This window comes from Lottia gigantea (genome assembly GCF_000327385.1).
Source record: "Lottia gigantea unplaced genomic scaffold LOTGIsca_49, whole genome shotgun sequence".
Classification (NCBI taxonomy): domain Eukaryota; kingdom Metazoa; phylum Mollusca; class Gastropoda; family Lottiidae; genus Lottia; species Lottia gigantea.
The window spans coordinates 606,216-632,199 of record NW_008709687.1 but is presented as its reverse complement, the minus strand read 5'-3'; the positions used below and the strand labels follow the sequence as shown (position 1 = coordinate 632,199).

The 25,984-nt window shown below is 37.0% G+C and overlaps 4 protein-coding genes across 4 annotated transcripts in view; 3 read left to right on the top strand and 1 right to left on the bottom strand.

The window, feature by feature from the left end:
- The first annotated feature begins 295 nt into the window (after positions 1 to 295).
- LOTGIDRAFT_234296 (hypothetical protein) lies at positions 296 to 2,322 on the top strand. The gene is made up of 2 exons (XM_009061565.1): positions 296 to 375; positions 765 to 2,322. Exon 2 carries the CDS (start codon positions 779 to 781, stop codon positions 1,574 to 1,576), a length of 798 nt encoding a protein of 265 aa, XP_009059813.1. The 5' UTR covers positions 296 to 375; positions 765 to 778; the 3' UTR covers positions 1,577 to 2,322.
- Positions 2,323 to 3,549: 1,227 nt separating this feature from the next.
- Positions 3,550 to 9,017, top strand: LOTGIDRAFT_165046 (hypothetical protein; the record flags this gene model as incomplete). The annotated part of the gene is made up of 8 exons (XM_009061564.1): positions 3,550 to 3,565; positions 3,881 to 4,180; positions 4,627 to 4,902; positions 5,535 to 5,837; positions 6,263 to 6,448; positions 7,774 to 7,798; positions 8,051 to 8,127; positions 8,878 to 9,017. The coding sequence occupies 8 exons, from the start codon at positions 3,550 to 3,552 to the stop codon at positions 9,015 to 9,017; spliced, it is 1,323 nt and encodes a 440-aa protein (XP_009059812.1).
- A 1,342-nt stretch (positions 9,018 to 10,359) lies between these two features.
- On the bottom strand, positions 10,360 to 10,848 carry LOTGIDRAFT_98693 (hypothetical protein; the record flags this gene model as incomplete). The annotated part of the gene is made up of 1 exon (XM_009061563.1): positions 10,360 to 10,848. A coding segment is annotated over one exon (489 nt), but the record flags the coding sequence as incomplete, so codon positions are not given.
- Positions 10,849 to 15,286: 4,438 nt separating this feature from the next.
- LOTGIDRAFT_234295 (hypothetical protein) overlaps positions 15,287 to 25,984 on the top strand; it is a gene marked incomplete at both ends in the record, with an annotated part of 36,671 nt that continues 25,973 nt past the window's right edge. The window contains 19 exons of the mRNA XM_009061562.1: positions 15,287 to 15,303; positions 15,643 to 15,842; positions 16,290 to 16,433; positions 16,744 to 16,858; positions 17,227 to 17,296; positions 17,681 to 17,877; positions 18,318 to 18,397; positions 18,636 to 18,777; positions 19,001 to 19,157; positions 19,355 to 19,525; positions 19,867 to 19,984; positions 20,299 to 20,454; positions 20,740 to 20,837; positions 21,325 to 21,485; positions 21,759 to 22,071; positions 22,339 to 22,539; positions 22,633 to 22,947; positions 23,184 to 23,429; positions 23,977 to 25,675. Coding sequence (XP_009059810.1) covers positions 15,287 to 15,303; positions 15,643 to 15,842; positions 16,290 to 16,433; positions 16,744 to 16,858; positions 17,227 to 17,296; positions 17,681 to 17,877; positions 18,318 to 18,397; positions 18,636 to 18,777; positions 19,001 to 19,157; positions 19,355 to 19,525; positions 19,867 to 19,984; positions 20,299 to 20,454; positions 20,740 to 20,837; positions 21,325 to 21,485; positions 21,759 to 22,071; positions 22,339 to 22,539; positions 22,633 to 22,947; positions 23,184 to 23,429; positions 23,977 to 25,675 — 4,600 coding nt within the window. The remainder of the gene's footprint in view (positions 15,304 to 15,642; positions 15,843 to 16,289; positions 16,434 to 16,743; positions 16,859 to 17,226; positions 17,297 to 17,680; positions 17,878 to 18,317; positions 18,398 to 18,635; positions 18,778 to 19,000; positions 19,158 to 19,354; positions 19,526 to 19,866; positions 19,985 to 20,298; positions 20,455 to 20,739; positions 20,838 to 21,324; positions 21,486 to 21,758; positions 22,072 to 22,338; positions 22,540 to 22,632; positions 22,948 to 23,183; positions 23,430 to 23,976; positions 25,676 to 25,984) is intronic.

Here is a 25,984-nt window from a genome sequence, read left to right as displayed (position 1 = left end):
CTACCAACTGGTCCTTGGACAAACAATTTCGCTTTGATCTTCCTCGGATTATCCGTAGGCTACCCATTTACAGCTGGGTCGACCGAATAAGGAAGCGATAATCAGAAAATTCTAGAGTTGCTAAATCATATTAGAAATCAAATTTGTGTTGATCAATCATTTAGAGTTGTCTTCAATTAAAAGTTTTAGTACTAAGACCCTTTTAGTGAAAATATAGAATAGGAGTTGTGGTCTGAAATTAAATAACTGTTGTTTGAGTCTATGAAAATAACTGGAGTTATTCCCCTTAGTGCGCCATTTTTATTATCTTTTCTCTTGCTTGATACAAACAAGTCGAATTGTCAAAGATTGTGATTTGATTTAGCAACAAATAAGGTTGGTATTTTGGAAATACTTTGTTCAAGAGTTTCCTGAACTGCGAAGCCATTTTGGAAATGTTTTGTTGGAAATGTTATCCGCTTTTAAGCAGAATACTTCGACACCGGTTTTCTCGACTTCTTTTGTTTTGATTTTCTTACATGTTTCTTCATTGTGTATGCTGCAGTCTGCATTCAATTTGAATTAGTCCCTGCACGGGATCTCTTTTAGTCATTATTGTTCTATCTTTCAAATAAGAAACAGTTTTACGAAGAACTTAAAATTCTGACATGAAAATGTCAAAATAATTGAAAATTCTGTAAATATTGTCTGACAGCAGATCTAGGCAGTTCCTAATAATTAAGTTTCATGAATTTGTTTATCTGAAATTCCAATTTATATTTTAGGATAGTGATTAAAGATGGCAGCCCAAGCAGAAGAAGTGATGCAACTGAAGGCTGAAGATTTGGATGAGGATAGTGAAGAGGAAGAAGAAGGGGAAGGGGAAGAAGATGAAAATAACGAAGAGGAAGAGGGGGAGGGAGAAGAGGAACCAGAGACAAACCAAGTCAAAGAGCAATCAACATTTACTTATCGATGTGTCATTTGTGATGAAAAATTCGAGTCCGATTCAGATTTTCACAAACATCGAATAAACCACGATCGATGTCCACAATGTCAACAAATTTTCCTCTGTCATAAAGAATTAATCATTCATCTTTCACTTCACGCTGTCGAGGGTAACATTTGCCTGTTCTGTCGTAAAATCTCCAACACCAAAGAATCATTTGATGCCCATCTTAAAGCGCATCGTCAACATTTCAAAACACTGGATTGTCAAGTTTGTGGCATGAAATTCCTAACGTCGGAAGAATTCAAGATCCATATTTGTCGTAAGAGAACGCCTGAAGAATTGGCAGTGGCTGCTCCAAGAGGTGATAAGAGAGCCACTGTCACAAGCGCCGGATCTGGGAAGAATGATTCACCTGCTAAAAGAATCAAAGTAGAAGGTGCAGATGACAGCGGTAACAGATTAGCAGATTGTAGTGACGTTAAAATTGAGAATCTGGAAGATGAGGCAGCTGGAGGGGATTTGAAGATAAAGCAAGAACCAGATGCTGATAAACCGTTTAAATGTGGTTACTGTGCGGAACCGTACGCCACTAGTAATGAATTATGTACTCATATGACAAAAGCTCATCCTGACAAACTTTCATAGACATTTTTAGTGTCAACTTTTAAATTCTGGTTTCTTAAAAACTTTACGATGATAATATCAAAAATATAAGGAACTTGGTTTCAAGAACACTTACTTAACATTAAAATCATGAAGAAACTAAGTTTCTCAAAAATGTTACTCAATGTAACAAGATTTTATGAATACAATAATTTGATTGTTTTATGATTTCATCTCGTTTTTTTTTTTATTAGTTTTTATTTTTAATATAGCCGCTGTAGGGTCTAACAACCAGAGTCTTGAACAATCGTCAAATTAACCTTTTGACCTAACCTGCTTAAATGAATCAAATGTACCCTTCTCAAATGTTGGTGTCAAAAGGTTAATTTGACCAATGTTCAAGGCTCCAGTTGTTAGAACCCACTGTGAAGTGGCTATGCTAAAACTAAAAACTAATAATAGAAAAATGAAAGGAGACTGGGTTGATAATGTAAATTTAAGATCAATCTGTCTAATATGACAGATTTAGAGAATCTGTCTCCAGGGCTTTGTGAATTATCAAAATACTTGGATGTCTGATTTTTAAATATCTGATATCATTTCCCAAAATTTGGTCTTGATTTGGGGATTTACGGGAACAATATGGACATCAAGAAGTTATTTTTGTTCCTATTACGATATAACTAGTCTTATTAATGATTAGTCAGACATGACTGGCTAAAATAAACCCAATCAAAACAGTCTTGTTATAATAGATCTTGATTGAATACAAGAATTTGACCACCCTCAGTCTTTTTTTTTCTATGACTTTCAATTCAAAGGACTCGCCAATCCTTTGAAAAGTTATATTCCACGAAAACCCGATGATGGAGAGCCTCAAAATGTTACAATGGAACCGCATCAAGGACAAAGCTGCTTGATCCTAAATGTACTTACAAATGCCACGCTTCTGAACCCCCCACCCCTCCTCACCTCCCTAAAATTCTGGCAACCGACTCATCCATTACCGACCATACACCATTCCCTTATGTGCCTTATTGAAACCTGTCCCGTCTGGAGTCTTTTAAATAAATTGCCCCCCCTTACTGTTATTAGTTACACGGTAGCATCTGAGTAAGTAATTTTAACCACGAATGGAACGCTTTTATGCTAATAGACGCTGCAGGGATTATCGATTCAATTAACAATACAAGAAACACCTATACTAGGCCGAGATTGTCTCCTCTGTTTAATAGTGTATCGACAAATCAGCTGCTAGTATTCGGACTTCCACATTGGACATTAATTCTGCAAAATATTGCAGAAAGAATAGATGCAATTTGGCCTTATGCCATAATTAGTCGATAATGCAGATATCTGAAATGGAACTCTTTATCAACTGCCATCTTCACACCGCCCAACGTGTCTAAACCACGCACCGATCTGCCATACTTCCTCGAGATAAGAAAATGTCAAAACCAGTTCAAATTAATTGATTGGATTGTACGCTAGCGAATACAGCCAATCCGGCATAGACAGAACATTTACCATAATGTTTATACAGTATTTCTGGCAAGGAATCTGATAGGCTGCATTCCCTGATCTACAAGAAAGGCGGTTATTGTAGTCAAAGTATAAGACGAAGTTAGTAATAGCTTGACATTGTGAAGATGATCAGCTGCTAAAACATCTATTTAATTTGACAACTACAGGTATAACGACTTTTTAAATTAAGCTCTATCAGCTGGTAAAGTATCTGTTTAGACTGTAAAGAAAGCTGAAATTGAGCGCAATCAGCAGGTGTGGTAAAAGCATATTGTTGAAATGAACCTCTATCAGCTGGTAAAGCAAAAATCAAAGCGGGAAATTGATCAATTATATTTCATAAACGCATAAAGAATATTAAATACCTTTATTATTTATTATGGTGAATTATTATGAATTATACAGAAACATTATATTATAGTAGGGGAAGGAGGAAAAGGGCGAATTTTCCTCGTTCAGCCAAATCTTCACACTTAACTAAATAGTCAACGATGTATCTTCGATCATGTAAGTAATTCTAGGGGTTTTTCTTGAGATATTCTCTATTAAGTTTTTGTCGGGGAATCTTCATGCCCCCCTGGTCCACCTGGCCCGCCGTAGACACGCCACTGGCAATACTCTTAGGGACATATAATAGAATTTAACCAAAAAGTAATCCTGATGGGGATTTACTGTCCGAAACAAGGGCAGAATGTTTCTCCAAACTCTTATGTTTGATCTCAAAACTATTTCATGGACGTTATACAATGACTCCTTTGCTATAAGCAGTATTTTGAGATTGTCTGTTGTATAAAAATGTGAATTTTTACTCTTTTTCTTCAGATATAAGCTTAATATGTATGTTAGCCCTTTTGGTTTTAACTCGTAAGATTACGGGGGAATTCATATTCAAAAACCAAATATTAAAGAAGATCTGCTTGCAATCAGACGTTATTGTACAGTATTGTAGCTATTCCGTCTGTCGTGGAACTGATCAGTTAGTACGTAAATCAGATACGTCCGTCGAAGTTAACAGCACACATTGGTGGGCATCGTTGCAAATAGCAACCACAGGAAGCTTGAACTGTTTTAATCGATACCCTGGGAATTATCAGAGTCCTACGTCTACAATCTACGTTTCAGGTAAGTAATCTGAATAAAAGTCGGACATGCCAACATGCAGCGTTCCTGCCCTGTTTCTCAAAACGCATTAAATTTGTATTTTCCACATGGAGAATTCCACATTACCGACAAAATTTGATCCTATGATTTTCAGAGAAACAGAAAGCTTATAGTTTTAGTTTTGACGTCTTTATGGAACTGAATGGCGTTTAATCCTTCTGCACCTGAATTGGTTTATAAAGACGGATGCAGCTGTTAAGAATTTAATTTTAATTTTCTGGTTTACAAGTATAGAAACTGAAGGAGATTAAGGTTGACTTCGAATATCAATACAACCACTTTAATGCAAGTTATGTGTAGGGTTACATTCCCCAATCATGATCTGGACAAATTCTTCTTCAAATTCGCGCTCAAAGCATTTACATCTGTATTTTCTATCAGTTCGATGGATTTATTTATTTTTGCAGTTTACGAATTAAACAACACAGCGGTTACTCCAAGTAACGACCCAATCGAGATCAGCGAAGGGGGTACGTTGAGGGTCAACTGCTCAGTTGAAAGTGTACCCAATGTAACTCTGACATGGGTAACACCACGGGAAGATATCACCACCCAAGACACCTTGGAAGACGAGCTCGTTGTTGATAACACCATGTTCAATGATACCGGAGTTTACCAGTGCTCGGTCTGGAACGATATCCTCCGACTCCGATCAACCAAATACTTCAACGTTTCCATACTTTGTAAGTAGCATTGAAATGCATTATATTATTAGCTATGTTGAATCTGAAAGGGATGTTGAGTTTACAAACCATAAAGCACTGTTAGATATGAAGACTCTCTAGAGGGTATGCTGAGTTTACAAACGTGAATACCAAATAAATATTGCTATCGCTATGGGGACTCTCATGTCTAGTTGGCAAACCATAAAAGAGATTTAGATCTTAGAAACTCTCTAAAAGGGGTGCCGATTTATGTTGACTTTCCCAAAGGAGAGCCGTGTTCAAAAAGAGTGAACATATCCTTCCAAACTGTACTATGTGTTAAAGGGAACGCTTCCCAATGATGAACAAAAGTTCATTACCCTTCAATGGATCACATAAGTTCTAAGCTATTGCAGCCTTGGTTTTCCAAATCCATGTATACCACCACATGGCAAGCTATAAGCGACACGAACATACATGTATCCCTCCCTATTCAAAAGGGCAAGGACAAGGGTATAATTGGCATATTCGACAGACATGGGATGATATACTAGGGAAATATTTTTCGAAATTGTTACGGAGCCTTCTGAAAAAGAGTCTGCTAAAAACAGTCCGCAGTGCATCACCGAAATCTTTGGACTTTCCCCCTAATATTGGAACTTTTCTTTCAGGTGCACCTCGACCACATGATCCACGAATTTACCCGGACAAAATTTCATTTGTACCTGGTCAAACTATTCATCTGAAAGCTGCGTTTATTGCCAATCCTCCGCCAGTGTTTTCGTGGAAGAAGAAAACTGATGGGTCCAGTCATACCATAGAGAACGACAAGAGAGTGACCACCAGACAAACGGAGAGTTTAGCTGATCTGACTATTACAGACACCGTACTGGACGACCGTGGTCTTTATCGAGTTGTTGCTGAAAATGGTATCGGAGAAGGTGCTGATTTGTTTTTTACAGTCGGAGTCCAAGGTAGGCCTTAAGCTCATTCTGGGGAAAATCTGATTGCTTTAATTGTTCCTTATCATTCCAGTAGACCCGGCTATAAATGGTTACTGAATAAGCCATCTTTCCTCGTTATTTCAGTCAATTCAGCTTAACATGGTTTAGATATTCTTTCTAGTGAAAGTCCGGCGACCATTTTTCCTTATTATTTCAGTTTTTACTTAATTTTGATTGAGTACGGTTAGTTGGGGAGAGAGCCAAGAGATCGGGCTATAAGATCACCTGGTGGACAGGATCCACGAAATTTAGGTTGTGAACTTTGGAGACTTAGATTTCTCTAACCTCGAGTTGAGTTAGGTATCTTTGATGCAGCTTTTGATTGTCCGTAGAGCTTACCAGAAAATGTATTGTATTTCTTGGTTGGGTGATGTAGACTTACTTGTATATTCCAGAAACCATTGAGTCCAGTTCCCCAGACGAAGACGCTGATGCCAATACTGAAGATGAGATGAAGTCTGTGTATATCGGAGTTGGTGTGGGAATCGGGGTATTCGTTCTGCTCATTGTGGCTGTAGCTGTCGTTATTTGTCACAGACGGCGTCAGAGACCAGTGGAGAAGCCTAGTGCGACTGAAATAGGTATTTAAAAGACCCCATAGACGAAGAAGCCCGTGGAACTATGAATAGTTTGTGTCTAAAACCCCATCTCAATCGCTTAGCTAAGATGACGGGGTGGATCGTGCGGGTTATGAGTCGGGGATGAACTATAAAGGATAACAACCTCTTGACAACGGTGCCTCTTTACCATCAGTTGACTCAGTTCCCCGCCTACCTCAAATAACTTTTCCCATACTTGTCTTTTCTAACGCCCATGATCTCTCAACATAGTGCGTATATATAGGGAAATGCGTATAGAGCAGGGCCTATATGACATTATTTAAAGAGCGGGTCGTATAATATGACTGCGTATAGAGCCGGGCGTATAGAGCCGGGCGTATAGAGCCGGGCGTATATGATAGTGCGTATAGTGCAGGGCGTATAATATGACTGCGTATAGAGAAGATCGTATAATATCACAGTGCGTATAGAGCAGGGCGTATATGATAGTGCGTATAGTGCAGGGCGTATAATATGACTGCGTATAGAGAAGATCGTATAATATCACAGTGCGTATAGAGCCGGGCGTATATTATAGTGCGTATAGTGCAGGGCGTATAATATGACTGCGTATAGAGAAGATCGTATAATATCACAGTGCGTATAGAGCCGGGCGTATATGATAGTGCGTATAGTGCAGGGCGTATAATATGACTGCGTATAGAGAAGATCGTATAATATCACAGTGCGTATAGAGCAGGGCGTATATGATAGTGCGTATAGTGCAGGGCGTATAATATGACTGCGTATAGAGAAGATCGTATAATATCACAGTGCGTATAGAGCAGGGCGTATATGATAGTGCGTATAGTGCAGGGCGTATAATATGACTGCGTATAGAGAAGATCGTATAATATCACAGTGCGTATAGAGCCGGGCGTATATTATAGTGCGTATAGTGCAGGGCGTATAATATGACTGCGTATAGAGAAGATCGTATAATATCACAGTGCGTATAGAGCCGGGCGTATATGATAGTGCGTATAGTGCAGGGCGTATAATATGACTGCGTATAGAGAAGATCGTATAATATCACAGTGCGTATAGAGCAGGGCGTATATGATAGTGCGTATAGTGCAGGGCGTATAATATGACTGCGTATAGAGAAGATCGTATAATATCACAGTGCGTATAGAGCAGGGCGTATATGATAGTGCGTATAGTGCAGGGCGTATAATATGACTGCGTATAGAGAAGATCGTATAATATCGCAGTGCGTATAGAGCAGGGCGTATATGACAGTGCAGAATTACAATAAGGTGTTTGACATTAGGGTCAACTAATTATTTCTTAATTTTTTATTTCAGAACCAAAGAATAAAAAGCCAAAAAGGTAACAACATTTCCTTATGTCTCTTTAATACTAGTACTTCCGTGTTTGTTTACATAAAGATCATTTATGAATATCGTGTCCAAACCACACCCCATTCCTCATACTTCCTCGAGACTATGTCAAAACCAATAATGGGGATATGAAGAAACTTGAAATAACCATTTTTGCTCAATTTCCTCTCTTCACTTGGTGAATTTCTGGCTTCTTTCCCCGAGTTATTTATAATCTAACGATCAAATGGCATTTTTTCAGTTTGAAAGATTTGGCGAAACGAAAACCACATCCACCATCAAGAGAGGATAGACCAGAGGTTCCTCGCTATTCAACACGTACGTTATTGTTACTGCATAACCATGGGGGGTTCTGGCATATTCACAATGGTTATGGTATACAGTATTCATCTTACACCTTGACTGCAATGGTCCACCTTTTTGTTTCACGGTCAGCGACCTGATTGGATTGTATTCCAGCGAATTCAGCAAAACCCCTCGGTTTTGTGCATTATTATTTTCTACCGTCTTTCTGTCAAAGATTCAGATTGGCTGTATTCGCTTGCGTATAATCCAATAAAATTACTTCGTTCACAAAAGTCCGTGAACCAAGAGAACCAATGCAGTCAAGGTATAAGATGAAGACGTAATACCTTGACCAGTGTGAAGATGGGGTTGGGGATGCTGGTTTTTATACATGTTTATAGACGTCATGATAGACTAGAGGGGATACATCTTTACAATGTCAAACTATAACAAATTTCGTCTCCTACCTTGTCTGCAATAGCCACTTCTCTTGTATCATAGAAGGTAGCATTATGCAGGCCTCTAATTGGCTGTATTCTCTACCGTACAATACAATCAAATCGCTTCATTTACAAACGTATGTGATACAAGAAAGGTGGCTATTGCAGTCAAGGTATAAGCTTGGCATTGTGAAGATGGCGATATTGGGGCGGTAGAGATTCGGGAATGTTTTAAACTGTCTTATGACCTTGTGAATTTTTTTGACTTTATAGATACAGAAGCTGGGTGCGAAGTTGGTTAAGTATTAGATCTACTATTATAACTAAATTATTTCTATTTTAGAATTGAAGATGGGGAGACGTGGAAAGGCCAATGGTCGTGCCCGGGAAGAAAATTACGAGCAGCCAGTCCAAGGGGGTGGGGCTCTTTATCAACAAGAACTGTACGAAGACTTGCAACATACGGAGTATTATAATCATTAAATATCACTAACTTCATCTGTATAGATGTTTTCATGTCGGTTGGGGCTATAGGGTGGAGCAGTCACGACTGCAAAACGTTAGATTTGGGGGAGAGGGCACGGACACTGTGGTGGGCATTTAGGACAAGGGGTAAATGTACAACTTTACCTCTTCTACTCATATAGGCTATAGATGTTTTCCCGTGGGTTGTGGCTATGGGCGGGAGCAGTCGCGGCTGAAAATATTTGGATTTGGGGGGGGGGGGGGGGTGTCTTGCACTAGGGTAAGGATTTTGGACAAAAGTAAACGCACATTACACTCATATATAGATATTTGCCTGTTGGTTGGGGCTGTAGGGCGGAGCTTTAGAGATTGGGGAGTTTGCACTGACTTGGGATAAGTCGTGACAGAGTAAATACAACTCTAATAGTCACATTAATAAAGTATAATTCTACTTGAATAGTATAAATAATAGATTCAGATACTAACACAACAAACAGTAACAAACTTTTGATTATTGGAGTCAAATTCAAACATAAACACAGGCAGTCGCCTATTAATGGATAGAAAAGTCTATGTTTTTGGTTTAATTTTCTATTTGTTTTGTAGTCCAGTTCGTCCAGCTAGGATATTACGGCTAATCTGGATCCGATTTCAAACAAACAAAAAATCCATTTTCCTTTTTTAGGTAGAATAAATATTAATAGAAACTATTCAGAATAAACTCAAACGACCTCAAGTTTAATGACTGCTTTTATCTCTGTCCATACTGAGGTAGTTTGAATTAATTCATTTGCCATTGTTTAAAACGTTGCATTGTTGATAAAGGAGTAATTTTTATCCACGACGTGTATTGTTTATAACTAGTTTATTATAATATGAAGAAGATTTGAATTAGACCCTGATGAGCTGTAATACCCCTGCTGAACTATGAAGTACCCAAATTAATGATGAATGCCCATGTTTATGTTTTGTATTCAGACTAGATACATTTATTTAGTATTTGATTAAGATGGGTGGGAAAGCCTGCTTTATCCACTGGACTTAAGTATTTGTTCCTAATACGAGTTTTACCTCCTAAAGTGAAACATGGAAGAAAAAGGTAACAGTTTTAGACATGTTAAAGAAATGTTTTTACCCTAATTTCGAACCCAGCTGTCTTGCTGAGTGAAGTAAACCAAAAAAAATACACTCATTATAATCAATGGCCTTATTCTCGAAAACTTGAATAGGCTAAAATCCCGATTTTTGTAAATACAGTGATCTGATTGGATAATACTCTGTCACTTAATATTAAATATTTCTTTCAACAAGGCATTTGATGATTTTCATACTTCATTTGAAATGACAGTCTTTGTTTTTCGTGACTCAGGTTATGTTTCACTAACTGAACGCGTTGAATGAACGATTTCCCGCACAATGAACAAACATGGGGACGTTCTCCAGTATGAGTTTTATTATGCCGATTAAAACTGCTACGATCAGTGAAAGTTTTTCCACAATAATTACACTGATGAGGTTTCTCTCCGGTGTGTATCATCATGTGCGTCTGCATGTGACATTTCTGTGTGAATTTTTGGCCGCACGTTGGACACGCGAAGGGGTGACCCATGTTAGGGTCATGGAGTCGAATATGTTTATTTAGTAAGGTACTAGAATAGTACGCCTTTCCACAAAGTTCACAAATAAAGGGTTTGATCCCCGTATGAAGACGACTGTGTACTTTTAAACTTCCACGTTCATTAAAAGCACGTCCGCAAACCTCACATGTATACGGTTTCTCTCCAGTATGAACACGAAGATGGATTACATATGGAGTCTTTTTGTTATATATCTTGTTACAGACTAAGCACTTGTAACGAGCATTCTTTGGATGATCTGATGCATAATGTGCTTTCAATTTCTCCGCACCGTCGAACTCTTGTTCACAAAATCGACACGATTTGCTCTTATGTTTGGCCAAGTGACGTAGCAACAGTTTCCTAGTGGCTAAACCCTTGACGTCACATTTGTTACATTGATATGGATTATTTTGTCCATTATGCCCCTCAAGATGTTCTGTTAGACTAGCGACGTCTGCAAATTCCACGCAGCAGAAAAAACAATTCAAAGAATCACCAATGTATCTTGATGGGTTAAATCTAGCTTTCTTTTTAGTCTTTTTGGTTTGTGTCCCCTTTTTTGGAGATCGTTTTTCTAACTTTCTCTTAGATGTTTGTGCCTTTTGTCGTGTATTCCTTAATTTAATTTTTGGCTCAAAATCCTCGTCCATCTTTTCTTCTTTGATTCGTTGATCATCCTTAATGTCTGTAAAATCCTCATCATCATCATCATCAACCTCATTGTCTTCCTCTTCTTCTTCCTCTTCATCATCTTCATCATCCTGGTTGTCATCATCATCATTATTATCATTAAGGACTGGCAATTCCTGTAATTTGAAAATTCAATCGATCACAAAATTTTCTCGGAAGCACTAAAACATTAATTGAAATTATAATAATGAAATTTCTTCCCCTCTTCAGCACTGGGATTATGTGATGCAAACAAACAGGTGGACTGGTATATTCGGCAGAGCAATAGACCAGTTTGTCCAGTAGTCATTGTGTTGAACATTATTCAAACAAGATTTTCATTTGTCTGTTCTGATTGTTCCAGTGTAATATGAAGAAACAAAAAGGGAGTAGTTAGATCTTAACTGGAAGGGTTGCTTTAGCAAGCAAAAACTTGCAAAGGAAAGTTTGATATATTTTGATTAGACTAGGAATATACTTACTGGTATAGGACATTTAAAAACGAGGCTTTCACAGTATGATTTAAGTAAGTTAGCATGAAGAGTGATGGCTAGTTGATGATAGGTTTCACTGTTACTAATATCGACTCTCTCTGTCAACAGTTGTTGTACCCTGGAATTTAAAATCATAACATTTCTACAGATAAAAAGACAGACACTGAATTTTCTTGGAAGTCATCAAATATAATTGCTTAACCCTGGAACCACACTAACAATCTGGAGACAAGGTTTGAGACAAAGTGCAAATTAAGAAAGTTTCAGAAAAAAATTGAGACCAACCTGGTAGCTAGAGGTTGAAGTTGAAGTCTGATAGCTATTTTAAACAGATCTACTAGGTAGCCATCTTCCTTGTCTTTATCTAGTTGACTGGTGTACACCCATTTAATAATAGTATACCCCACTTCATAGTCTAAATCTAAAATAAAAAAAAAAACAATACAAATACAATTTGTCAAATCCCTTTGAGCTGCAAAACCTCATATTTTTAAAGCGAAATCTCAAACCTTTGCACTGTTTTACAGGCAGAGGAGAGTTGCTCAGTGAATCTGTAAGATTATTTGCTTGTATTTGGGCTATTTCAAAGTTCATAAATAAAACATACAAATATTGAAACAGAGTGTTATGTGGTTTGCTTAGTTTGCTTTTTAATCCTACCTGATAAATCTAAGGTGTCCACAAGTAGAAAATCACTAACTCCCCATTGCTCACTCTGGGATGCTAGAATTAATTTATGTCCAAATAGAGTTGTTCCCCCTTTTAATAAAACCTTTACATCACTGGAAATAAAAATACAACTTAAATAAGATTCATACTAAGTAATATCTCTACAATTAGAGTCCCCAATTTCTTAATTTGTTTTTAATATAATACAAGGTAAATAATAATCCTTCAGCGACATTTGGGGGTAGAAATCACATTAAATAATGGAACATAATTTTTTGTGTATAACTTCTTGTACATATTTCCTCACTTCACCTGATAATGACAATGTAGAATGTTGAAACGTAGTGTGTAATAAAACTAAGGAGTAGTATACTGTATATGTCTGACCCTAAACGTGCTGATTCGATGGACTCTATACTATATAAACTGAAGATGACAATGTAGATTGTTGAAACGTAGTGTGTAATAAAACTAAGGAGTAGTATACCATAAAATTGTGTTCTGTTATTTAAGGTAAATAAAAGGTACAGTTCATAATACATGCTTAGGACAATTCATATCAAAAGATTTTTAGAGGAAAAGAGCAACAGTCCTTTATGCTTTTGGTTTGTAATTTGTAAAGAAATCCTACCTATATTGAGACTGGTTAAACAAACTAGAGATGAAATCAAGAATAAATCTGCCATCTTTGCCATCACTAGCTAGAGCTGTCTGGTACCGGAGTTCCACGTCTGCCAGATGGTCCTGCAACTTTACGAACTCTTCACGGAGAGAGCCCAGTTGACTTCTTAATTCTACTTCCACATCTAAAATAATAAAAAAGGTCTTGAAAATTTGTATGGTTTTATAACACCACGTAAGACACACTGAAGAGTATATATTACTTGTAAACTTACTGTCTTCTCCATGTTGAAAATTCTAACTTTAAGCTCGTTCTAAACGGCAGAATACTTCTCAGGGTCACATGTAAGGCCAACAATAATATTTTGGGGGAATGGAAGTGTGCTTTTTCCAAAATTAGTTCGAACATAGTATAAGTATAGGGTAAACAAAGACAAGGGCAGAAGACAAACGTCAAATAACATGACGTGTGGTATTTCATTTTGAGAATCACAAACAAAAATCCAGTTTAAAATCTGACAGTTGTTCGAATCTGAGATCAACTCTGACTCTGAGCTAACACCGACTTGCAGAGCCACAGATCTTTCCTGTCACGTGGGCTAATCAAACTAACCAAGAACAATTTTGGAACAAAAGCGTCAATTAATCGCATTTAAAACATCCAGATCAGATTGTCGATCAGCTAACACTTGCTTTAGGTTTATTCGAACCAAATGCATCAGATTATTTGGAAACAGAAAGCCTATTTTAGCAATAATTCAAAAAATGTATGTACCCGATTTCGGTTCATCAAATTGGTCAGCCATTTTGTCCAGTTGCCCCAGTCACGTGATATGTTAATCCGAGTCTCTGTATTTTTTTTATTGATTGAGTGAAGCGCGTGAAGCCCATCTGAATATTGATAATGAAAGGTGGGGATGATTTACCGACCTGCCAGCCTGGTAACAGACTAAGCCAAAATTAAATCTTTTCAGATAATATGCAAGATAGACCAAGTAGATGTAAAGGGATAAATATTTGCTTTTTCAGCAGATAAAGAACAATTTCAGCTATCTGTATATTTGTCTAAATATTTCCTTCTCGAGCTTACAGAGCTCAATTTCAGCTATCTGTATATTTGTCTAAATATTTCCTTCGCGAGCTTACAGAGCTCAATTTCAGCTATCTGTATAGTCGTCTAAATAATTGTTTTACGACTACCAGCTGCTTTATGACTTCAAATCATCTAATCCAGTGATTAATCCCATTCCCAATAATCTCGTTGTTGATAAGTGAAATGGGCAGTTAATCTTGACTTATTATCAAAAGCGGTCAGAGTTGTCTTGATTGACCTTTGGACACTTTTTGTTATAGTCTACTAAAGTATGTCAGATGCCTAATCTCCCCAATTTGATCCTGAAATGTTTTTGTCAAGAAATGAAATTTCGTTTCTTCAAAAAGAAATCCACAACTTTGATTAGGAGTTATCTCCCCTGCAAAATGTCGTCTAAAAATTAATATTATGAAGATTTATCTTAAATTTATGGATTAAAAACCATAATTGTGTTCGATTATCATCGAAGTAAGTGCAAACGGTAGCAAAAGACTTAAACTCTGATCCTAGTTCATTATTTTTGCATTGTTGCCATTTTGATCATGTTTTATCGTAGAGACGCAATTGTTTACATTTGTCTGCTCTTGAAATATTTCCATTTGACCTGCCTTACGACATGGAAATTTCTGTCAGATTTTCTTGGTGTTCAGTAACTCATCTAAGTTATCATCTGTATGGGTTACACTGGATTGTATGATTGTCTTTGAATAGTTCTTAGTTCTGCTGTTTGTAGAATAGTTACATTGCTTTGACATTAATATGCCAAATAGAGATCAAGCTGACCCAACCTGCATTGTGACTTGCAGAATAAGGAGCAACTTGATTTTTACTGATCAATCATTTGAGAGATTTATAGTTGCTCACGATCTGTTTTTTAGGAACTGTTGACTGCAACAGATAACATAAAATGAGATACTTGGATTTGGAATCCATGCCAACCTTTACAACTTACAATTTTTAATTTCAGACAGTGACAAGTAAGAATGACATGGAAACAACATGGCAGATGATGTTGATGTGACCTAAACCAGAATTACATTATTTATAACAAGACAGGAGTAGTCATCATACCAGTTTTTTTTTTCATTCAATTTTAAATTCAACTCATATTTAAATTCCAATATGGCTATCAAATTAAGGTATGAAATCAATTTGGAAAAAATCTTCACAAAAGCTTAATTTATTTTTATGGCTGTCAAATGAAGGAATGTGGATGTATTTTTTTTTTTTTTTCAATGATTTGAGGAAAGATACAAAAACACTTTCCAAAGCTGAAAAATATTTATCGAAATCTAATCTTTGAATGAACTTTGGTAAAAACAGTTTTTTTTTTTCAATTTTTTTTTATCATTAGCTTTTCATTACTGCTATGATATCAGTATTTCATAATATACCCTATAAATTAGTTAACACTGTCTCTTTAATAGAATGTTTTAGTAGTTGTTTTGTTTTTTAAATTAATATTTTATATGTTACAGATCACGAGATACAAATCAAACATTGTTTGAACAGATTGAAGAAGAATTGGCAGAATCTAATGTATATTATATGTTATTATCGATAGTGATCGCCATGGCGTGGACGATATACCTCACTTACTATCACTCTAGGGTCATGGGGGTCATTATTGGGGTCATCCTCAACAGATTCTATCCCTATTATGGTCATATTAAATTTGGTGAGTAAATATGTTCCACACCTAGCTTTGTTATTCTATCTTCCTTTGGCACCAGTCTCAGTGTTTTCTTGCAGCAGTGAGTCTATTGGACAGTGAGTGCTTACTCTTTCCGAGGACATCTGACTCTGCCATTTTAAAAATATTTTCAGAATGGATCCATATATTCTTTTAATTATTCTTATTTTTCTTCTGAAGTGTGTGATCTGGCCTATCTCTTTGATACTATTTCTACATCCAACTCTTGTGACGAAAATAAATTGACGTCTGATTCTTTTTTCAACTTTGCTCTACAGTGACGATATCCTCTTAGCTCATCTGTCCATGCAGTATCTTGTTTCTAAACCTTTTTATAATTTTATTGGATAATCCTAAGAGTCTACCTGTTTAATACCATTTCTACCTCCAACTGATTGAACAAAAGTTAAGTGACCTGATTCTTTTTTCCAGGCTCTTTCTCGTTCTCTGTATTATCTGGTAAAATTATGTTCCGTGATTTTCACATTATAACAGAAGATTATTCATTACGTATGCAGTTTGGTTGGATTATATTTCGCTGGTGGAGGCCATATGTATATAAAGCTATTAATGAAGGTAAGATTAATTATGGTACTGAATATAACTTGTAAAAGGATATAAAATTAGGATTTTACAGAAATACAGTAATCTGATAGGTTAATTATGATAAATTTAAGGTCAATTTTTGTGATTGACCAATCAGATGACTAGATCACTGAATTAATATTAGGCTAAGATTTTTCGAGAAATGGCTGTTGAACATTAGTTACTTAATGCTATTTGACATTACTTAGTTTCGCTAGACACTAGGGGGTATATCAAATCTGTAAGAGCTGCTGCTAGTGTTGTTAGAGTGAAAGAGCTCAAATGTATTTTTTATTTGTAGATATGTCCCATTCTGAAACAAGAGTGTCGTTATTTGTGGATGGTTTAGAATTCCACGTTTACAACCGCTCTAAATATTATGCCAGATTAGAGAAATTATTCGGGTTTAAAACCAAGTATGATGCCTGAACCGGGTGATGATTTAGACGAAACCGTTCCAGCTAGGTAAGACTCATCTTCTCAATTTCAAGGTATAACAAACAAAGGTATCTTAACTTAACGATCACCATTTGTGTAGGGTTGCGATTTATGAAAGTGTTCTCATGTTTTGAAGGCTAATTCACAACTCAGTTGCATGAGAGTTTCGTTCAAAACGTAAGACCATTATTCTCATTTGCAATAATACACCACTGGTGATTGGTATGGTGTGAGGGCACCTTTAAACCATGACATTCGGCAAAATTTCTTGTATCCCATAGTTTATATACAGCGATTAGATTGGATTGTAATATTATAGTCAATGAATTTTAACGTTATTATCTAGGTTACAAGTACCAAAAGAAGCAATACATTGGAGAGATCTTATTCCTGTTATTAAAGTTGATATTAACTCTGTAAGTTGAAGACCTTGTTTTTCTGGCTCTACCAGGCAGACCCATCTTCATTAGCCCACTTGGTGCAGAAAAGTAGGACGTAAAACACCATTCATTTCATATCATTTCTACCAGGCAGATATCTTGGTTTGATTATAAAAATGTTTTTCTGTATTCTCAAATTTTGAATATATTTTCTTGAATTAGGTTTTAAATTCAATTGAAAGATAGTTTTAAAACCTATTTATAGATTAGTTTTATATGTGGTATCTTGGTAATTATCTAGTTAATATTTTGTTGTTATTCTACCTCCCTGTATTTTACAGACATTTAGATATTCTCAAAGAGACTTTTTGCTATTGAACTGAAGTGATGTTTTTCAGTAAATTTGTTATTTATTTGTAGGTTCGTTTTATATTTGGTAATTTTATGTTACCCTACACCCTATTGGCTAGTTTTGAAGAAGCTCATCTGGTATATACCACGAAGCCTGCATCAACACCGTTTGATATGTTTATGCACGTTGTAAAATGTAAATCAGAGAATATGAGAGTTATGATGGTGCCTAGCCCTCAATATAATAAAGGACCTGTAGTAGATGTGTAAGTATGTTAGGATTGGGGAAACCCCTTTGGGCCCCACCCCCTCCTTACTCCTTGTACACTTCAGCAATGTGAAGGATCAAAATGCTCAGTCAAAACTTTTCTATGAACAGTTTGTGGAATGACTGTAGCGCATTCGATTTGAGCATTTTACTAATGTCATTAGCTTTGTTACATAGAACAAATGATGGTCGTGGGTTCTAATCTTGGTTAGTCATCATCACTCATAATTCAACTATACCCAGACAAGTGGGTATGGTTTATCTGGAAAAGATCAATGTCAAAAGGTTTTACAAAGAACATGCTTTCTATATTGTTCAGAATTGGGCAAATTGTGTTAAATTGCATTTGTTGATTTAAGAAGTTTAAAATGTACTTATATATTATTTTTTTTCCTGTAACTGCCATTGTAAAATAAAGAGTTTATTATTTGTTTTCAGTCCCCCACGTAATATGGGTGAAGGGTTTGTTATAATGCAGTCTAATGATGTTGATATTTATTACTATATGGACGAACCAGGTAACATATTCTGTTTTTACCAACATCTTTATTCAGTCTTTATAAATCTGATGAAAGTACTTTTGGGATTCGAGTTTGTGGGTCGGCCAATTCACAAATTGACATATCTACTGAAAAAATACAATAATATGCTTCATAAATATTGGAATTCCGAAATTTGCATCGCCACAATATTCTTCTAAGGACAACTTTTAAAAATTGTTTCCCTATTTTATCTTGCATTTTGTCTGTAATTTAGGTCTGGTACCCCATGAACCGGAGCTGGTAGAAATGGCAGACGGGGAAGTTATAGTCAGGAGAACCTACCCTTGTCTCGGGGTAGATATTAAATGTGGTAAAAAAACAGATTTTAATTATGGTCCTTGGGTTGATAGACAACGGTAAGTAAATCTAAACAGTCTGTTTGTATTTGATAGATCCTGAGTTTACATCCTACTTTTCTCTAACTGATAAGGTTAATGACGACAGTAACTTTGCTAGGAGCCTAAAACACACCTGGCCTTGGTCGATTAATCCATTCAAAGAACCCAACACTTTTTTCCCTTCAAATATGTCTTTGGTTTTTACTTTCATTATCTCTTTATTTTATTTTTATCCAATCAGAGAACAGTTATGGAAGTTTTTCTACCCTCCTGATTATCAACCGCTAGTGGTTACCAAGGAACCTGAGCCAGGTCAGCGTAGAATTTATAAATCGTTTGAAACTAAGATTAATTGTACAGAGTCAGCCACATTCGATGTTTTGTTCACCAAAAACTCAGTAAGTATTATACATGTTTTTTATATTGTTCTAATTTTAAAATTTACAAACACATGTAGCTTTGTATTTGGATGAGTTCGAAGCTGAGCACAATTTTATCTATATTTCATGAGTTACAGCCCTTGATATAAGGTGGCTTATGTACCTTGCTGGGCAGCAGTCTGTACCAATTTTGAAGACTAGAAATTATTTTGCAGGAAACACAAGCTATTCATATGAATGCCAGTCAAGGTTCGTATATCGAAGCTGTCATACCTTGGATCACGGAGAAAGATGGATTTAAAACTAAGGTCAAAGGTCAACTGATGTTGTTAGACGCATCTACTAGTATGGTATTCCGTAATTTAGCCGAGTTAGAAACTTTAGAGGTTTGTATTAAGGATTGTTGTTCTGTCTTTATTCACCAGACATGTCTGTTTTCAGCTGTAAATTATTGTTTTTTATTTGATTCCATGAATGAAGATAATAGATTTGGATTTCAACTTGGTTTCTTTTGAGGGACAATAAACTAATGCGCTACAGACCGTGCATATTGAAGATTCCTCAACCTTTGGAAATATAAAAAAAAGTATTGGTAGATTAAAGCTCTTTCTTGCAAAATTTCCCTCATTGCACACTGCATCGTTGCCTATCTTCATTAGCCAATCAGGTTCACAAAAGTCGGATATCAAACACTATTTATTTCGCTTTATTGTTATTCTATTTTCAGTTTGACGTAACATTACATTATCCACTGGGATGGAATGAACATCAAGACTGGCATTGTGATTTGACGGCATGTAAAGCCTCAGTCACGGCCATCTTTGAACATATGGACTTCTTTAAAGGTATTAATTCTTACACTCTTTTACTATGTCATTTAGGAGTCTAGCTCTCGGAATCTTATGTAGAAAATAAGTTTTTGATCACTTATTGCAGAATATGCTTTGTTACTTTAGGCCCTTCATGATTAATGATGTCACCTAACACTTAGTTTTAGTGGAATTGCAGGAACCACAGACATCTGATTGAAAAGTGTAATGGTGCAAATTGATGCTATCAGTGTCCCCGATACACATAAAAATTTAAGAAAACCTCTTTACAATCCTTTTAATTTGTCCAACTAAGTGAAAAGATGAAAGATATGAGTTTCCTGTTGTAGATTTGGTAAATGATTGGTCCAGCAAGGCTCGACCAGATATTTATAATTTTATACCATATACCTGGAGTTTAAATCTAATAATTAAAGAATTTGAACTAATTGCCATGACGAACGAGTATAATTGGGTTGACACCTCCTCACAGACGCCAGAAAATGGTGAGTGTCATGAATTCTTAATTTTTAAATTTGGGATGACAAGATAACAAGCTTAACTTTTTCAAGAATAGAAGCTAGGTGTTTTTTTAGTGATAGGAGATCAAAGCCAGCACAAGACTGACTGTCAAAATCAGTTTCATTGAAAAGGATTCGAACCCAAGCGTCTTGTTCCCTACTGTGAGGATTATGAATTGGGACAAACAAAATAGATCTACCAAATTTTGATCCAAGTGATGTGATATTTAAATTTAAATTGTTTTCGACAATATTGTTTGTATATTTTAGCTCGGATTGCGTTTTGTGGTGAATATTTCGATCTCTCTCTACAATTACCTTTTGTTGATTTTCTACCAAAAACTTGTCCTATACCAATAGTCATTAAGGTAAGAACATTATTTAATCTTGAATACATTCCCTCATTTCACACTCCAAGGCTCTTTCATTAGTTTCATCCTAGTTCCCTCTGTCTGTGATGTAGTTCAGAGAGGCTGACATGGAAAAAGCGTCTTTGGCGTTAGGATGGGACAATAAACCTAGGCCCCTTGTTCTACAGACTGTGCATGTTAAAAATTCTTCTACATTTTGAAATCGAAAAAGAGTAAAGCTAAGGACGCTGTCTAGGCAAGATGTGGCTCATCACACACTGCATGGTGTTGCCCGTCTTCCTTAACCTTGAATAGCATGTAAGAACAGTTAGGTCATCTAAGTATGGGCAAAGTCAAACTTTGGCTGGCACGATGATTTTCTGTCTGTAGATTCATGATCTAAAGAAATTGTTTTGCCACATGTGTTCAAGGTCATTGAAATATTCCATCAATCAAAAACTCTCTTTGAACTAGATTGAATTAACGCTTGTATTATACTTTGTAGGGTGAAACTGTTTATTGTCGACTGTATCTACCAGAAACGTACACCAGTAGACATATTATCATAGCGTTGTCAGAGAACATGAAAATAGTAGATCGAGATGGGATAGAGGTTGATAAACCATTTACTAAAAATAAACAATGGAGAAATATCACAGAAAAGAGGTAGGTGTGGCTTGGTTATGAGTTGACAAATGGTGCATCCTGAGATGTTTTACAAGCCATACTTCAATTAATTGATAAGTAAAGGGATTGAAAAGAGGTTTTCTAAAAAATTTATGTGAAGCGAGGACACTGATAGCATCAATTTGCACCATTCCTGTCTACCAGCTGATCCTTGTTCAAATCTCTGAGAATTGATCTGTCCCAGATATAAGCTATATATTAATACACATGAAAACCTTATTTTCTCTTTTCAACTGAATTTTATATTTTTAGCTTTGGCTGGGTGGACTGCTGGTGGACGTCTAACGTCTCTCTGTCTATAAACTATACCTTTCATCCCATGCCAGAGTTACAGCCCTTGTCAAAATCTTACAACGATCTGGAGGACTTGACGACACCTGAGAAAGAAGAAACATTGCTTCAACCATTGCGACCAACAGTATCTGATTCAAATAAAGTTCCACTACAGCCTGAAGATTTTGATGCCTCGAAATGGGACCCGGATATCGTTAACATCGAGCTAGAAGTAGCGCCCTCTGTGATATGTCTTTACGGTGCCCTACTTGTTAACTTGTACAATATTAAGGTACTGTATTTTTTGATTATTTGTCAGGCAAATGAAATATTATATCCAACTAGCTAGCTGATCGTGAAGCTGTCCAACTAGCTAGCAGATCGTAAAGCTGGAAGCTGTCCAACTAGCTAGCAGATAATGAAGCTGTCCAACTCTCTAGCAGATCGTGAAGCTGTCCGACTAGCTAGCAGATCGTGAAGCTGTCCAACATTTCCATCATTGAAATACTTATGAAAGTTTATGATTTGCAAATTTTCCTTTTTTCTTTTAAAATTTCAGGAAAATTATGTTGGTGAGGATCAGAAAATCCATGATTTTTCCGACAGCTCAAATGATAATACAGACATTGATACTGGACACGTCCATAATACAGAGATACATGATGAGGGTCAGCCTGCTCAGTTTGACCCCCGGGAGTATCGCCCCTTTGCAGTCACTGTATCTGTCACTTTACACGATATACAGGCCCAGCTAATCAAGGTACAGTGTTAGTTATTTTAGAGTCTTGGGGTTTTCATGAGAAAAACTTAACTTTTGATATTTTTTTCATCTTTTCTATTTTCTGTTTTCTAGAATTGCAACCCAGATGATGTAGCCTGCCCCAGCTTACATGTAGAAAGATTGTGTTTTGAAATGGACAAATCGTACGAAGAAACAAAACTACAACTGTTACTATCACCGTGTGTTTTAATCGCGAGGGACAGTGTGTCACGAGAATTGGAACAGGAACATTTAAAGGAAGGTCATTTGGCGCTATCTGGTCTGCAAGTTCGTGGACACGCCATGTTTTCTGACAAAGGCCTGCCATTGGATAGTGAGACATTGGAATACGCCTGGTTGGTGGAGGCTATCATAGGGGAAGTAACTGGAAAACTGACTTCGCCACAAGTAAGCCTTGGTTTGCTTTTACTCCTTTAATCAAAATGGACTCTTATCAAAATGGATCCACCCCATAATTTGGTCATTTCAGATCTCATAGATAGTCAAAATGAAGAATTTTGGGTTTGGTTTTGATTCATTTCAATTTTCATTCATGCGCAAATATCTGAAATTCAAAATGCTAATATACATGTAGCTAGATAGCCGTTCAACACACTGAGCTTGGACATCCCCTTTATTTTCAGATTCAGAATATAGCAGAGTTTATCCAGACATTTATAATGCTGGTAGATGATCCAGAGAATAGACTCCAGCGACCAGTACCCTATAAGCTATGTCAGCACATGTTACCGCAACCCCAGTGTCGTATGCTACCAAAATGTCCATTCCCCTGCCCCTCAGCAGAAGACATCAAATACAGAATGGTTCGAGTATCAGTTGATAATGTTAATTTATTTATGGTGGAGTCCGGGGCGGCTTTTAATTTAAAGGTAAGCCAACTTAGAGCATGAAAAGTGCTGAATTTCAAGAGAGCCTTTAGTGTGCAAAACAACAGTGTTTGAGATCATAATTGTGACTTCTGAAGTACTACATGGTGATACCTTAGGTTTGGAACTAGGACTTAAAGATAAGACTATTCCAGTCGAAACAGCTTTAAATGGGTACAGATAATCTGGAAGCGATCAATGCCAAGAAGGGTGGCCAAACAACACAGTGAAGAGGATTCACTAGAACCTGAGTTGTTATCCTTGTAAATTCATTGTCACAGGGTTTGTTGATTAAGATGAGATTGACAGGATTCTAGAGTATGTAAAATCGATGTCAAGGATGTCAGGTTAGTTCATTGACCAGCTGGTAGAAAGAATCCTAGTGAACCTAAGTTGTTATCCTTGTAAAATCAATATCAATAGGTGTTGGACAAAGACCAGCTGGTAGACAGGATCCTCGAGAACCCAAGTTGTTATCCTTGTAAAAATGGGTCTTTCGTTCTTTTTTTGTTGATTTTCTTTACAACATTTTCTGTATTTTTTTTTTCAGGTTAACCCTGTTCGCTTATCAACTTGCAATCTACACGGACCTGAAACTCGAGCTGGTATAACGGCCATCTTGGAACACATATCTTTCAGGCAGTTGATATCGTGTGTTCCCTTACGAATCGAACGAGCCAGCCCTGAAGAATGGTTGGATGCTGGAAGCTTTTCACTCGGACCTATACATATAGAAGCTGCGATGGCTATACCTTCTCCAGAGATCCAAGTTGTACAGGATGATTTTCTTAAAGTTCACGATCGGAAAACTAAGCGATTATGGTTTATGTGGCCACTAGAAGCCATGGGTCCTGGCAACCATCCTCATACATTGGGTAAATGTGGTTGTCAAGGAGGTTGCAGATTTTTTGGAAACAATAAAAATGGTGTTGCCTTTTTTAGGCCGAGACGTCATAAAGATAATTCAAATGCAGCTGCCATTCCACAAATCTGTGCAGACGGCCACGATCCTGGTTTCGCTCAGAGTTTGCTTCACAAAGACAAATTAGTCTTTGATGTCAGCCAGTACATGGAGAAAGATTCTCCGGAAAAGAAATCCCCTGAGTTCTCCTTCACCCGAGGCTACATGAGTGACATCGCCAGTCCTGAGACTCCTGGAGATAGGACCAAACTGTTTGAATCAAGTCTTGTTGGAAGCGTCAGTGAGCAGGACACTTCCTCCAAAAGACAGAGTGGAGAGGTCAGTTTCTCTAGTGATTCCAAAACCCAGCTTTATGATCCAAACGAACGATCAGACAGGCAGTCTCGTAAATCTGTAACAACGTGTGGTACTCCTACAGAGTTAGGGTCGTTGAGTTCTTCCGGTAAACACAGTCCAGGACGGAAATCTTCTCTGAAACAGATGTTATCTACTAGCAGTCCTTCATCTCCTGTCACATGCTCCAGACAGAGCAGTCGAAGCTCTACCTCCACCAAATCCCCATCAAGGACCTCCCTACCCAGCCCTGTATCTGGTGAGGGCTTTTCCAGGATGATGTCTCAAGTTTCTTTGGAAAGTCAACAGTACTATTCTGCCGAGGAAGACTTAACCAGCTCGGAATCTGGTTCCGTCATACAACTTCCTGTATTTGACGAATCTCCTGAAGGGTTCGGTGAATACATGCAAAGTTCACCTCCATCACGAGACCAAAAATTTTCAACAAGTTCACCAGTTTCGCAAAGTTCACCGATATCTGACAAAGGAGACAGCATGGCTACCACAGTATTAGAACAAACCATGAAATTCCAAAAATCTGAGTCTACATCTTCCAGTTCCTCTACGTTGTCCTACGAATCAGCAGATAGCGTGAACTCCACGGAGGTTCATGAGGAATTCTCGCTCGTTGACTTACATCATCAACTTAATCAACCAATCACAAGCTCCCCGTTACTTTTATCGTGTTACTCGAACCACCTCTCACATTATCATTGTAATGATTGGGTGGGGGCGCCACCATCTGCCAACTTGTCGACTTCTGGCACCCGAGGAATGAAGTCTGTTTACTCGGAATACTCTCTGTCCTCAGCCAGTCACTCTGTGTACAGTTCTGGATCAGCATGGCTACCACATTTCACCAAGGTTAAAGATGGTTTCAGTACGTCAGTGATGAGAGAGAAAGATGAGCTGAAGCTTCCATCACCTCCAGCTGCAGTTCATAAAGAAAAGACCAAGTTCTTCTTCCCTGGTCGATGTCACTCCGAAGAGAAAGGTAGGCAGCACCATTATTGCTTAGACTTCTCAACTATATTGTTACTTTGGTTTGATTTGTAATTTAAACTCTATTTGTTTTCAAAAACATTAAAACTGTGAAAGAATCATAAATATTTCTTTTATGATATTACAGCCAATCAGCCGTAAAAATGAAATGAATGGAGTTTTACGTCCTATCCAATCAACCGTAACTCAAGAACATTGTAAACATATGTTACTAAGAACTGATTGGTTGATATTATTGCACTGACGATTTTATCCAATCGTATATCTAGCTTGTCAGAAACTTGGCAACTTTGAAATTTGT